Source organism: Bradysia coprophila (assembly GCF_014529535.1).
Source record: "Bradysia coprophila strain Holo2 chromosome X unlocalized genomic scaffold, BU_Bcop_v1 contig_173, whole genome shotgun sequence".
In the NCBI taxonomy this organism is placed as follows: domain Eukaryota; kingdom Metazoa; phylum Arthropoda; class Insecta; order Diptera; family Sciaridae; genus Bradysia; species Bradysia coprophila.
The window spans coordinates 5,858,186-5,873,933 of NW_023503302.1; the positions used below are offsets into that span (position 1 = coordinate 5,858,186).

General features: G+C 35.2%; 1 protein-coding gene and 1 long non-coding RNA gene across 3 annotated transcripts in view; both read left to right on the forward strand.

Moving 5' to 3' along the window:
- The window catches only part of LOC119068317 (myosin heavy chain 95F), a 40,091-nt gene extending 36,129 nt beyond the window's left edge, over positions 1 to 3,962 (forward strand). For both annotated transcript variants that reach the window (XM_037171866.1, XM_037171868.1), the window contains 4 exons: positions 1,622 to 1,742; positions 1,815 to 2,040; positions 2,104 to 2,199; positions 2,269 to 3,962. In XM_037171866.1, coding sequence (XP_037027761.1) covers positions 1,622 to 1,742; positions 1,815 to 2,040; positions 2,104 to 2,199; positions 2,269 to 2,417 — 592 coding nt within the window. In that variant the 3' untranslated portion in view covers positions 2,418 to 3,962. The remainder of the gene's footprint in view (positions 1 to 1,621; positions 1,743 to 1,814; positions 2,041 to 2,103; positions 2,200 to 2,268) is intronic.
- The window catches only part of LOC119068327, a 134,481-nt gene that overhangs the window by 105,420 nt on the left and 13,313 nt on the right, over positions 1 to 15,748 (forward strand). The window lies entirely within an intron of this gene.

Sequence of the window (15,748 nt, forward strand, 5' to 3'; positions counted from 1 at the left end):
GAAAGCGACTCAAGAGTGAAGGTCAATTTGCTTTGCTATATAGAGATATGAAATGAAAAATAATTAGAAGAAATGCATGTAGGTTTAAATGGTGCGAGTTATATTCCAATGTGTAAAGGTTTGTATGTTCCCTGACTAGTGTGCACTTGTGAGTACTACTATAGACACAATTAATCACTCGACTGTTAAGCATTTTTTTTTGTTTACGAAAGGGATGTAGTTTATTCATCGTCAACGTCTTTTTGTCTAACCGAGTTTTTAGCAAAAATGGACGTGCCACTGCATTTTTTTTTTCAATCTCTCTCATTTCACTGACAGCATTCTTTTTCTGTGTTAATTCATTTATGTTATAACGAAGAAATTTCATGAAAGAACCTTACCACTTAAATGCCAATTTTTGGCCTACACATTAATCGATTTTTAACCGTGAAGCCATGATGTCACATTCAGCTCTATTTGGCCAAAAATGTGCCATCATTCAAAGTTAAAAATCGATCTTGTACAGGCCAAAAATTGAGATTGAAGTGGTAGGGTTCTTTGTCTGTGGCGTACAGTAAGTAATACTGTAAGCCTCATAACTACTTTCGTTGCTACGTATTCCATTTGCGTTTCTCTGAAGTTATTTGCTCCTCATATTGATCCAGTAAAAACGTGGACATGTCGTGGATGGTCCACCTTTACTTGACTAATTGATTAACAGGGCCGAATAGCATGATTTAGCCGATCAGGCTTGTGGTGTGCGAATAGTCGAATATTTGTTATGATTGAATTTAACACTGTCTCTACTGAAAAACAGAACCCGAGTCAATTTTCGCACTAAAAAAAATGCAGGTGGTCCATTGCAAAATAATTTTTTGGACGCGTTCTTAAAATTTTTGTTTAAGGACCACCTTATACTGTCGAGAATTGAGGTGCTAAACAAACACATTGGTTCATAATAACCAACTCGTCCATACATCATTTTGCTGCAGTAATTGTTGTTCGGACGCTATATGCAAGGGAACGTTGTGAACAATATTTAATATTACCGAACAAAAATATTGGCTGTTAAAAATAGAAAAGGTGTTTCCTCAATATTTTCTTGGATCCCACCGTCTCTTCATTTAATTAAGTTTTGCTAAATGACTAGAATATCCTTCCAAAATTGATTTTCATCCATATTTCAGCAGCAGTTTGCAATAACCATGTTTAAAGATATTTTTGAAATGGTAGAAACTTGGTTATTACAAAATGGTGTCCATTTTTACGAGTCCGTCTCCACACTATCCAAATTGTCGTAACGTTGCCGATCTATGTGCGGTTCGAATTAAATCAAACTTCCTGTTTTGTGCTTTAGCTAGCTATTCTGCATGTGAACGGCTATGAGTCATGTACTAGAATCTCGCAGTGTGATACAGAATCAGAATTATGTTTTAGTTTATGTTGCTCTTAATACACTAACTCGGCTAACATAAGCAGCTTTAACAGGCAAAAGTTATTGTGGGGTGACTAATCCAATCGGGAATGCTTATTGTTGTATTTGGTTAGACTAAATCGCATGACTCTTTAATTGTAACACGTATCATTCTCCATGTCGAATCGTAAAATTGTCTGTTCTCAAAAATATATGAAAATCTTTCAGATCGGAAAATGTTCGAGCTCAACAACAATTAATTGGTAAACAGAAGCATGACCTTTCGAAATGGAAATATTCGGAACTTCGAGATGCAATCAACACGTCATGTGATATTGAATTGTTGGAGGTATTGATCTGATCTATAGCCCAGTGTTAACTCTGAACATTCGAAACTGAAACCGAATTGAATTTGTCGTAGGCATGCCGACACGAATTCCATAGACGATTGAAGGTATATCATGCATGGAAAGCAAAAAATCGCAAACGAACCACGATGGAAGAGAACGAACGAGCACCGAAAAGTGTGATGGAAGCGGCAGCTAAAGCTCCGCCACGAATTCAACCGAAACAAGAAATCAGTTCCTCGATACATCGCTATTTCCGCATTCCATTTATGCGGGCGAACAATAACAACACCGATCCGAGTATGGACAGCTTTTCATTTCTCTGTACGAAACAAATTAATTTTGGATTTTCCATTTTTTAAGATAAACGAGGATTGTGGTACGCTCATTTTGACGGTCAATACGTAGCCAGACAAATGGAATTGCATGCCGATAAACCACCGATATTGTTAGTTGCAGGTACGCAGCAATCGAATAAAATTTAAAATTTCAATAAGCGAACATTATTTGACGTCATGAATTATTTAGGCGTTGACGATATGCAAATGTGCGAATTGAGCCTCGAAGAAACGGGCCTGACGCGTAAACGTGGAGCCGAAATTTTGGAGCATGAATTCAATCGAGAGTGGGAGCGCAACGGTGGCAAAGCGTACAGAAATTTGGGAACTTATCCGTAGACTTAAAAATATCATTATTCCACAACGAGATGTCGTGCCTTTTCCCGAAAGAAAAAAAATAGTAATTCCAGTTATAAATTTTTAAATTAGAATGTTCCGACATTGTTTTCCATTTTGCCTTTATCTATATTTACTACAAAATTTATTATGGCGAGGGCAGTGAAACGGTATAATTCCTACGCAAAGTGAATTGTGTGTTTGTGTGTATTGTGTAGGTATTACGTAGCTAGAGGTTTACATTTTAATATTTTGGACTGAAATCATGGACGTAATGTCTTAGCGACAATGAAGCTTGTCTGGGGAAGCATAAAAAATATCAGTGATGCAAGAGACGCCTCATCAATGAGAAATACAAATGATTGAACACAAAAAGCCCTGACGAGACATTTTTGATGTTCAATGCCATCATCAGTCTTCCACAAGGTCTGCATAAATTTCAAATCCTTATGCCGTAGGCTGTACTATAATCAAAACAGTCTCTCGGTCTAATTGTAATTTTGATCAATTCTAGATGCTTTTTTAGAAGAATAGTTTGCCGAATCGCCGCATTAAAAGTCGTAGAACCATCTGCACTGTTTGCTCTTCCAAAAGCGAGAGCAGTCATGACTGCACTTGAGGCTCAATGTTATGCTAGTGGATAGTATTCAAATGATATATTTGTAAAACCGTGGTTTTGTAATTACGATGACAGTGAGATTCAACATAACATTGATGTACGAAAATAGGGTGAACGACCAGCTGAAGCCGGTAAGATGTAATCTTAATGTTGAGTCTCACTGTAACTTTCCCAATTGACAATGTCTGATTGGTATTTATTTGTCGCTAAGGGATTACGCCCATCGATATGTCCATTACACTATTTCCAGTTAGCCTTATTCAAATCAAAATTCTATGCTTCCCCATCATATTTTTGACCTGTTCGGGACACCGACTTGGAGAATAACTTTACAGAGAATAATTTTAGTGACGAAGACAATTAAAAGTATTTAAATGAAGCTCTCCTTTTTCCATTTAACACAATCGATAATTTTACGTTTTAGTGTCTGGGCAACATATAATTGCTGACCGGCAAGATTCCAACTTTTTGTTACGATATAGAGTAAAAAGTATTAAAAACTGAAAAGTATTTAAAGTCATAGAAACGAAACTTAAGAATTGTCTGATTCTATCATCGCATTGATCGAACGCACAGACTTTTCCGGCTATATTTATTTGTAGTTTCCGAATTTTTTCTCTTTTTTGAAAATTATGAATGGTCTGAATTATGTCAAAACAACCAACATTTATGCCGCATTTATGGACTTCGGCATCCCTTATACAGTCTCTTTGTATGGGACAAATGATGAGAATGGAACAAGTAGGATCGATTGACCGATCTATTCTGTGGAGATGATCTTTCATTATTAGGAGCGAAAAAATAGACAGTCGAATGAGCAGCTTTTTATTGGCTCTTCACTATCGCGTTCGATTTTGGACAGACAATTTTTAAGTATCCTTGTTTTTTAAACGTTTAACGATTTATAATATTTAACTGTAATTGAAATTAAAAAAAAATATTTATGGAAAAAGTTACTTATTCAAAAGGTATAATTAAAGGAAAATTTATTTTAAAATGACTAAATGAATAAAATAAAAACCGACGTCTTAGTATTATATATTATGCATTAGGTTAATTATATATTATACATTGGTGACAGATTTATTATATAAAACAAAAATATATTTTACGGTATTCAAATGGTTTTTGGTTTTTTCTGGTTTATCTTCTCTATTCTCCAGAATAATACCAGTTTCTATGGTAAGTACAAACGATGGAAACGTAAAAGAATCTACAAACTTTAGGAAATGATTTTACCCTCATTTTTCAAAAACTAACGGCTAACACATTTACCGCTATTTCAACCAGCGGACTCTAAGAGCGCTTGACAAGAAACGAAAATTGACATAGAAAAAACTAAAGAAATGGTCCAAGAAGCAGGCTTTACAAAATCAGTGCTAAATTGAACTTCAATCGACTAAAAATAATTTTGACATTGCATAGTGGATTTTGGACCACCATATTGAATATGAACACATTCCACACGCTAGCAAAATAGTGAAGTCTAAACAGATTTTTTGGTTTTTCCGAAAAATACTCCTCTTCGCCCTCAAGTCTGACAATAACCTCTCCACTCTTCAAAATGAAAATTTAGAAAGCACGAATGAACAAGTATTAGCCATACTGTTTTTTAGAGACTCCCATTTGGACTTGACTTCATACTAATTTGTATTTGTGGACCAATAAACGAGCAAGGAAGAGGAAAAGGACGAACAGAGAGCTTACTGTAACATTTGGGAAAGATACAATAGTCGCAGCGGTCAATCAGCGTAACAAAGCTCACATTCAATACAAGCAGAGTGGTCTTCAATCTGATAAATTGAAGTTTTTTTGCGGTGCGTTTCTTGGATATCTTGAGAAGACACAGAATGATCTTGTATCAAATCCGTCGAAGTTTTGGCAGTATGTTAAGTCTAAGAAGAACTCCTCTGACTATCCAGGAAAGCGAAAGCGTTTACCGTACTGATGAACCTGACGACTCTGATGCTTCACTTGTGGATGGTCAGGTTGGGTGTTCACACAGGCTGAGCATACAGAAATGTAGTATTTTGAAGTCTCTTGAATCTATATACACGCCGAAGTGTAGAGGCCCTGATGAAATTTCGCCACTGTTTCTGAAAAACTGTGTAGAGGAACTGGCTACTCCTCTTTTTGAACTATTCAGCCGGTTTTTTTTCTTCTGACGTCTTTCCCAGCGGTTGGAAAACGTCGTACGTGAAACCAATTCCCAAAAAAGGTTCTAAAAACATCGTTGGTAATTACCGTGGCGTGGCGATACTGCCAACTTTTGGGAAGTTATTCGAATCATTGTGATCTGTGATTTGATTTACGAAAAATTTTCGGCTATGATGTCTATGAAGCAATATGGATTTGTCAAAGCTCGGTCTACTCCAACGAACCTAATGGAGTTTGCCAGCCATGCAATAAATGTTATCGAATCTGGTTCACAACTCGATCTAATCACGGACTTCCAGGGAGCGTTCGACTGAGTTTCGCATTTTATTTTGGTTACTTGGAATGGATCCCAATCTGATTTGCTGGATCAGATCATATCTCAGTGGTCGTTTCCAATACGTTAAAATGATGGGTCATGAGTCTAGGAAGTTTGTTGTCAGCTCTGGTGTACCACAAGGCAGTCATCTCGGTCCATTGCTGTTTATATTGTTCATGGATGACGTCACGAAGACTTTTAAATCAATGCAACTGTTGTACGCGGATGACTTAAAATTATGTGGGAAAGTACGAAAGATTTCGGGTGCCATTCAACTTCAAATGGACTTAGACGCTCTCTCCAACTGGTGTAAACAGAACCGTTTGGATCTAAATATTGATAAATGCAAGGTTATATCATTCTTCAGGATTTGCAAGCCGATTCCGAGGCCGATTCATTTTCAATACTCGATCGATGGTATTTCATTGTCACGAGTGAAAGTTGCCTCTGATCGACACATTGAATTTATTATGTCTAAGGATTACTCAATGTTGGGATTTGTCAAGAGGATTTGTAAGCAATTCACCAACATTCAAGCTCGTTCGTTTGTATTTGGAATATGCTTCAGAGGGATTCTTTTGAAAAACAACCTACCGAAATCGGACGCATTTTCTATTGGAATTTTTTATATATACCTAGAAAGGACTTCGACCCTAGAAGCCAAAACCACTTTCAAAAAAATTCTTCGAAGCTTGTGTGGCTGGGGAAAGAAAGGTGAGCAAAAACAGAAAAATTGCAATTTTCTTACAAAAATTTCTTCAGTTACACGAGCCACACAGGGTCATTAGAAAGGTAATCACATGTACTATTGAGCCGAATAGGGACTTGATAGTTTTAAAATTCATCCACACTGAAATATGTGCAGTTGAAGTTTTCAATCGAAGACTTCCACTGTTCTTACAGAAATTTCTCGAGGTACACAAAACGTACATGGTCGTGTGGTGTATCATTTGAAAGGTAGTTTAATGTGCTTTTGGGACAAATAGGGACTTATGGGGTTTAGATGCAAATGCGATGAAATATGGGCACTTAAACATATCAACTTCTATTTCATCGCATATGCATCCAAATCACATAAAACCTTATTTGGCCCAAAAGCACATACAATTACCTTTCATATGATACCCCACACGCTGCGTTGCGTTGCATCTGTAAAAGATGTTTCATTATCGACAGAAGTAAAGAGCTTGAAAATATACCGGGTGAAAATAAAAAACGTAGTCTCACGTCTCAAAAGACAATAGATATGAGACCGTGAGACTACGTATTTCGAACATTTGAGACTTTCGTTTTTCACTAGGGTATTTTTTCGCCTAATACGTTGTTACCCTCTGACCACCGATCTACAAATTGAAACTGTTCAACAATTGCGATGTCCGAAATCTCATAATTGTATTTATTTATTGTTGATATTCGGTTTTATTCGTCATGAAAAACAAACTCCAATTGCAATGACACCAATTCCCCCAGCTCGAAAGTCCATTTTAGAAAATTTGTTACGAATTATCGTGTTACTAGTAGTACGCGCTGTGGGTTATTACACACTTTTTTCAATAAGATCACCAACTTTTATTGTTGTTTTCAATTTTATATTGAATGTACTATTTTTATAACATGCATTCCGGACTGGATTTAATTAGCAACATTCGAGGAAATTTTCTGCTGATCTGAACATTGAAATAAATATTTGCTGAGAAATCAATCAAATTGTTGTTCAAAACAAATAATTAACTGACTTGGACGTAAACAAGTGTGCACATTCCAAGTGAATGATCGAAAAAAAGAAGAAATATTTGATAGCAAACCAGCCTATAAATTGAAAGGGGTTAACAATTACTCACTGTTATGATTTCCGCATTCCCTTAAGTTCAAGCTGTTAAATATACTACACTGATCCATTGTAACCACGTTTGTAAATAGTGAAACGAATATACAACGAAAGAGATGCTACTGGTGTGAGATTTGTTGATTAGAGCCGAAGATGATCACACAAGAAGCAGTTTCTTGATTAAGGACGTGAGGTATTTTTTCAACGACCTCGCGCTGTCGTGTGTTTTTGCGGACAATGTGGTTAGATCACATTTTTTAGGAGATCAGTAATGGGTTTGTGTGATAATTCATCAAATACACGTCGAAGTACGAAATACTCTGAGCCAGTTTTGGCATAAAATCTATCTATTTTCTCTTTGATACCCAGACTGAATGTAAATCTTCAAATCTTACCATAATACACTCAGTAAAAATCACTGAATTGCAGAATTTGCAACAGCTGTTATTTACACAAATACTGCTGATATAAACAATAACATGAACACTAGCTGATAAACCAGTTGTTGCAAATTATGCACTATCGTGATATTTACCGAGTATTTCGTACTTTATTGAGGGTCCTACCAGCTACACAGCTAATTTGACCAATTAAGACAATTAATTGAGCAGACACTAATTGAACTACCTCAAGAATTCCAATTTTGTTTGGAAAGCTGCTTTATCACATTTTTCATTACGTGAGTTAATTAATTTTACAATTTTTGTAACAGCTGTATTATAGGGAAAAAAAATCTCATTTCCTCAATACGTTCAGCTAAAGAAGCCGTAAACCGATTTAGACCAATTTAATCCCGTCACGCCAGCACACTAAATATAATGCGATCCAGTTTCTCGGAAAATATTGCAGAAAAATTTATTAGCGATTTATTTAGATAAAAAAAAAATCGTATCTACGGAGTGGCCACAAATTTTTCCATTAATTAATTTCTTTTATCAGGTTATTACCACACAGAGGCTGGTGGTTATAGCAAAACAACAACATGATTAGTCGGCTCTGTGAAATCGTTGGAATTATAATTTATTATTATTAGCCTGAAGGTTATTATATTGGGCTAAAAATAGATTTTAGAAACTTTTTTTAGTATTTATAACGTTTTTATCGACTGCAAGGTGCAATCACGTGCGTTGTTGATGGCTTTGAAAGCATAATCAACAATTCATTGAGCGTTGGTGATACACCCCAGGTAGCAGTGAGTAGAGACATAATAATGGAATGTGCAGTGTGTTTCTCCAGCTCGCATCGTCCTGATAGTATCTACTCAATGTATATCATCATCAATTAAAACAATTATTATTTAACGATGTTTATTAACATGAATTTGCCTCCATAAAAATACATTGTAAGACTATTAATATGCAATGCATGGCGGATCTCTTTTTATTTGTTTATTTACTTTTGTTTATTTGTTGTTTGTTATCAGTTTGTTTTAGAAATATACAGAAAGTGTTCTCTCTTCGCCGCAATCGTCTAACAATAGAATCATCTAAAACATTTTGAGCAATTAATGTAAATAAAAAACTCAATTCGATTCCGAAATAAGTGAGCTTTGATTCATATTTCAAGAATCAAGATAATGATATTAATACTTTGATCGTAACAATCAATGGCACACGTTTAAGAGATCAAGCTAATTTACATTACTAATGCAACCAGAATTTTATGGCTCAGAACATGCATAATTGGGTCATCTAATCAAAATGGGTCAAATGTTTCGCAAAGACTTCAAAGGAGATAATCAAATCCGTTATTTAATATGTAATAATGTTCCAAGGAAGCATATAATTGTTTCTTCAACAGAGACGCTGATGCTGTCATAAGAATCAAAAGAACAATATGCTAAAACTAATGATCAAGTAAATCGTGTGATTGATATAATGAATAAAAGGAGCTGAATTGTTTACTTCAGAAACGTGCGAAGAATTCCATCTGCGACGTTTTGCTAGTGTTTTCAAGTAAAAAATTTTGCAGCAATGGAGAAAGCTGTAATCAGTACGTATATTGAAGCAATGATGCTCTGTAGATTATAAATAAGGGAACCACATCGAAGTTAGGTCTGAGACAACGCAAGTGCGTTGTCTGAGATTGTGTCAGTCCCATACGAAGGAGAACTACGTCCACAAAATTCCTTCCCGATGTGTAATGAGAAGTGAAATTGTGGAGAGCAGGCGGTTTTGAGATCAACGAGAAAATAAAGTTTACAACCACCACCAAAAATGATTTCTACTTTAGATACAGTGGATGTCAGTGAAATTTAGATAGAAATTTAATTCAGCTGGTCCACTCATACAAATAAAACTTTGCGTGGTAGTGGTAAAACCATATGAAGACGGATAAAAACAGTTTTGTTTGTATGCGGTGAACAGCTGACGCGAATTCAGTCATGACTAAATTTATCTGATGTTCCTTTGTAACTTGATATTTTATTGATATCGAAATTGATTTCTAGTCTTTATTTCCACCAAAACACTCCTGTTTTTTAGTCAAACGAATTTAGACGATCATTTGATAGGAAATCATTTCGCCTGTCGAGGTTCAGGCCTTTGATATGTAAAAAAAGAGAAATAATCCGTGCTCATGATACCACAAACTTTGTCAAAACTAAAATTTTACGTTACTAAATTCTCGTTCGTAAATAAAGCAAATTGGAAGAAATGCTAGTGCTATCTGGGTATACCATAAAATATGCTTACATTTGCCACTAAATTTATTTATTTTTTTTATATAGAAAAATCGCTATGTGAGTCCTCAGTTTATATGGCGCCGCCTATTATCGTAACAAATAGGTGTATAAATAACGTTAACAGGTTTTGTTTGGTTCAGTTTCGGAAAGATTGAGTTATGAAACTTAAATAACTATACAAAGTACAAAAATTGTATAATTTGCGGTTGTTGTTGTTACTTCAGTTTGGTACATAAAGTACCCAGCAAAAATGTGCAATATGTTTACCATTTTAAGTGGTCCATTTAACCGTGTTTACCATGACCATTGCCCGTGTTAGTAATTTGAATAGCACCTTGCTGCTTCGTGATCTAGTTTCAGTTCTATAATTTGAGACGATGAAAAAAAAATTGAAAACATTTCTAGAAAAGTGGATGGACTGTCGAAAATAACATCTTAAATTAAACCTTGGTAAGAACTCGTAAGCTAAAAACGTTCATTTAATTGAATTATTACCAGAGATCTTAATCGTTTTACATCTAGTGCTATCTGACTGTCATCTCAATATCGTTGTAAAAGTATTGAATTGGGATTTCTAACAAGCCCATCCACCTAGTTATTCCGAGTTGTCCGTCTAGACGTAGTAACCATTCAAAGTTTGGCTCGCGACCTGAAGACTTTTTTCTTCACTAAAATCAACTTCTAGCAACAACGTTTTTTTCAGAAATAATAATTATAATTCATAATAGTTATTTATATGACCGTCCAGTTGCTCAATCGATAGATTATATAGTATATGTCCAGGGTTCGACTCCCGTGTCAGACATAGTTCATAGGGTTTTTCGTAATGGTAAATGATTAGTCTCTGCTGTTAGTTATCAATAGCCAGATCTATCGACCGTAATAGGTCTCTAAGAAAACACCAAAATATGCTGAATACAGTTCTTGTACGTCATGCGTAAGTCACAATAGTGATTCTAAAATGTCAACTACTAGCGACATCCTATCCTTTCCTATTTATGTAACAAGAATCGAATGGACACGACGTCTTGCCAACCTCGGCCTCGCCTCGGTTTGACAATCTGGCATCTAGTGCGATAATATACCAGCATACGATTCGTGTTGCATAAAACGTTTTATGCAATGAAGAAAATCGAATAAATGCCGAAGATAATTTGCTGCGGTAAAATACGCTTATACGACATTGATCACAGGCGGCGTAAGTTGCAAATATCACCACTGAATTGCATAAAACCTTTTATCTGTCTAGAACGATAATCTCGAGCTTATCCCTCTAGGGAGTTTTTGTTTATCTCGATATATCTGTTCTCGACAGATAAAATATGATATGCACCTATTGCCAGACTGTTATTTTGACGTGTAGGCATTATGACCCACGCCTTCGGCTGGGGCAATAATGTCCTACACGTCAAAATACCAATCTTGGCAACAGATGCATAATATATATTATCTATTCACCATACCTATGAACCAACGCTAGAACGTTGAGAGTCGTTAGTACCGTGTAAGACTTTATATGAAAAATATTTCGCGTCAAATTTTGAATGTTTTATAACAGTTGATGTCAGTAAAATTTAGACATGCTTCAGCTGTTTTTCAGCGAGTTAGCGGTAAAAACGTACTAGTAGCAATATTGGAGGCGTTTGTTGGTGATGTAGACATATCATTTTTTTGTCTTTTCTCGACCTCTCATTCGCTAAAAAAACGTTTTAGCATGCGTTAGGAAAATAACTATTGTTCTTAACTCAACTCAGTGACCTTCGTTGTTTTTTTTTTGGAAAAACGCTGTATGCAATTTGATGATAATTTTAAGTTAGGCCTAAAAATACATTTATCATTCGGTGGCATAACTGTTCTTTAACGGCGCTGCGAAAAGTGAACTGTGAAAAGTGATGTATTAGTGGTCCTTTTTCGCTGATAGTTTTGTTTTTTGTCACTCAGTGACGAATAGTAGCTAATAGCTAGTAGCAATGGTGAAGGGAAATTTGGCCCTAAATTGACAAATTAATGAGCCAAAAATTATCGAAAATTAAGTGTTTGACAAAATCAACAATTCTTACTGGGGTAGTTTAAAATGTGAGCATAAAACTTTTCGTTTACGAGCTCGTGGCCCACCTATAGTATAGGTCCTTCCTATACGTTATCCAGATTATGGTTGAAATAGCTTATTATGCCTCATTTATCATCTAATCAATATTTTCCCATCGCACTTTAATTTCCATATTGAGAAATCGGAAGTAGCTATTTTTTCCAACTGAGAAATCCATTCGACCGAAATTATTTATATTTCAATTTAATCAAAATGACGGCACATGTCCATTAATTTTGTGAACAATTTTTTTTTTATTACGTGTGCATGTAAGCACTTGAATCGAACATGTTTTTTTTGCTGTATTGATAAGAGAAACGAACCGAATGAAACATCTAATCATTTCTAACCGAAACGTATGCCAATTATTATTCAACATGTCTTTCAATATTCGTGTGCAATTTATCATCCCCATGACTTCTGACTGGCATTAATTGAAAGCGCGACCGTTTTTTTTACAGTTGTTCAGATTGGAACTCCCACATAAAAACCGTTTTCTAATTTTGAATGAAGTGCCTGGAAGATCAAATGTTAAGAAAAAAACATTAAATTACAAATATCAAGAGCGATAGTTATTATTCAGTCCTCATTTTTTTCAACTTTTTGCATTCAATGTTTCATTTTTATCTCGGTACATTACTGAGACGTTCGCACCGCGTGTATCACACTTTTATTGATAATGTATAGACAACTTCGAAATGTTTAAATTTAGAACGATATATGCTTACAAGCCCTGAATATCAGAAAAGTATAGAAATTTGGGTTGTCTTGTTATTGTTGTTCTGATTGCATAAAGTATGGAAGCCGGATTAGAGTTTAATATCCGGTCTCTATTTTTTGTCCCATAATAGATATGTTATCTACTGTTTCTGTTTACGTCAATAAGTTGGTTGTACGTACTCTGAAATCGAAATCATTTTTCGATAAAAGTTTAACAAAGTATTGTGTGCGAGGGGTTCAACCAGTGCAAAAGAAAGTGTTTCACAAATGTATACATCAGTTGGAATCTGTAAAAATAAACTATGAACTATGGCTAGCTGAATCACATATGGTATCAAACAGTCGAAAATATATATTGTTCAGAAGAAGTAGCAGATTTGTTGCCGTCTGCAAAAGGCTGAGACTATAGATAGACACAACACACAACAGAACCAACTGAAAGGAAGTAATGAAACTTGAAATATTTACTTTTTTAGCTTACAGAGGACACATTTTGCAACATATTTCGACTACCTGTTATTCTACGGTCGAGTAGCTTGAGTTGTTCTAACGTCCAGAGAAATCCAGAATCGTCTGCACCCAAAATATATATTCACAACTCAGGCGAGAAAATAGTCATTTTTTCCCTCCGCTGAATCTTCGGAAACCGTTGTTGTGCAAAAACATTGTGTTTAACTCGGGAAAAAAGTTGGAAATTGTATTTTCTCGGGTGAACACCACCCTTGAAATGCAATTTCCAACTTTTCTTCCCTCGTTGAACAAATAACTATTTCCGCCTTAGTTTTCCTTCTTATCGTTCGTTCGTGTTTTATCTAACCGAAATTTAATTCCATTAAACATAATTTCTTTTAATCTAAAAAAATGTGTGTGTGACAAACGGAAGAAAAGAAGACGATAGAATGGTGGACAATGTGACTGATTGTGTTACGAACTGAACACGAAGCGTATAATAAGAATCATCATGGTTCAATAATCGTATCACCGAAAAATATATGGCACACATAATAATAGTCTCCCATATACAATCAAAAATTCGAGTCATGACCGCGAAAAGTTCAATCCCCGAATTAGAGCGAATTAAACCAGTATTATCATGTCAGATAGAAAAATTCTTCCTTGACTCAACGCTTAAATGGTCACTTCTTTTTCAATAAATTCCGACGAGCCAATTAACCGCGATCAACTTTTAGCCTCCTCTCTCTCTATGCATTAGCACGAGCAGAAGAACAGAGGTTTTTTTTTTTCATCGAATTTAGTGCACCAGCACTCGTTTTATTTTACTACAACGAAATCCCATTTAATGTTTTCATAGACAATCGTAATTTAAGAGCCTATTATATAAATGAAATGTGGCAGCACACATTAGGTTTGCAGACAATAAAAGTAAAGTATGTTAAATGACACCACAGAGACAGAGTGAATCCCATTCATGTATATTTTTATTGACGGGTTATAATGGACTGTGTTTAGTGCTTTGGTTAGGTTGTTGGACAGTTTTACTCTTTGATTTTATTGTACTCGTAGGTACCAAAATTGCAAGCTAAATATTGTCGTTAGCGTCTTGCTAAGAAAGAAAACAATTGAAACAAAAGACAATTAACCTGTCACAGACGGCAAGTATATTAACAGTTTTACTGTCTAATCTATTACTTCATTTGATCGAAGTTTTTCAGAGATTGATTTCAGAAATCTTTTACTTCATTTGTTTTGAACATGCTTTTTGCTATATAAGATCGCATTAGTCAGAGCTTGTCGTTTATTATTGCTCTCGTTGTCGTAAACGCCGTAAACAGATGACATCCGTCTGTAACAGGTTAAATATGGAGTCCGAAATGCTATTGACAAAGTTTGCTGAATTTAATTTCAGAATTTTAATCGAATTCAATTTGTTCACTGGTTAAGATCGATGAGAACGTACGTAGTGTGTTCATAATATGTTAATTGAATTTATGAATTGTCTCTTCATCAAAGAACGTATATAATATTAGAATCGAACGTAAATTTACTGTATCGAGTTGTTGTTGCAAAAGAGGTTATTCTCACGTTGCAAATATAGAGGTTTCAAGCTTCGTATTAAGCATGTTAGCCGTCGAATTGAAGGCTACCGCCGATATGAAACTGCTACCGATGATTTTCACCATCTAAAAAATCGACTAGAAGCTTTCATAGTAATCGAAGTAGGGCTCTGCCACTAAGACTTTTTCACATTTTTGGGACAGCATTCATGAAAAACCTTTCCTAAACAATAACATAGGAAGCTTCCGTTGGCCTGTGGAGGCGCCACCATTTTTCTCATTATTTCATTATTTTCAAAAGATTTACAAAAGAATGGAGAGCTGACGTTAGAAATTTTGTGACGAAAAACATCAGTAGCTTTAAATAGGCAGCCAGTCGATGGCACACGCCGGTTTTTTAACCGGCTAACATGCCTGTTTTGTATATACATGAATTTTTAAATGAAAACAAAAATATTTCAATTGATCGCCTCTATAAAGAAATATGGTTGATTAATTAACGCACAATTGGATCAGATATTCTCTGTCAAAACAATCGTGATTCACCTTGACGATAATATATATGAAAATGGCGTTTTTTACTTGTCATAAGTACTAAAATGATATATGGCAATTGTTTTTACGATAAAACAACTTGAACTCATAAAGTCTGGTATCAAGTAGATCACATTACGAAATTTCATATTTCTTGAAGGTATACTTCTATAGCACTGCAGGCAGATGAAATTACATTAGGATCTGCTTGTCTTTTGTGAAGGTAGATGACGAGTTTTCGTTGTATGAGATTTAAAAAAAACCTACCGTTCAAACAATCTTAAGCGGTAGTCGGGAGGGCTCTATTTTTTCAAGTCTCTGGTTTTATGAAATAACCACAAAATTCCGGTCGAACATATAAACGAATATCGAT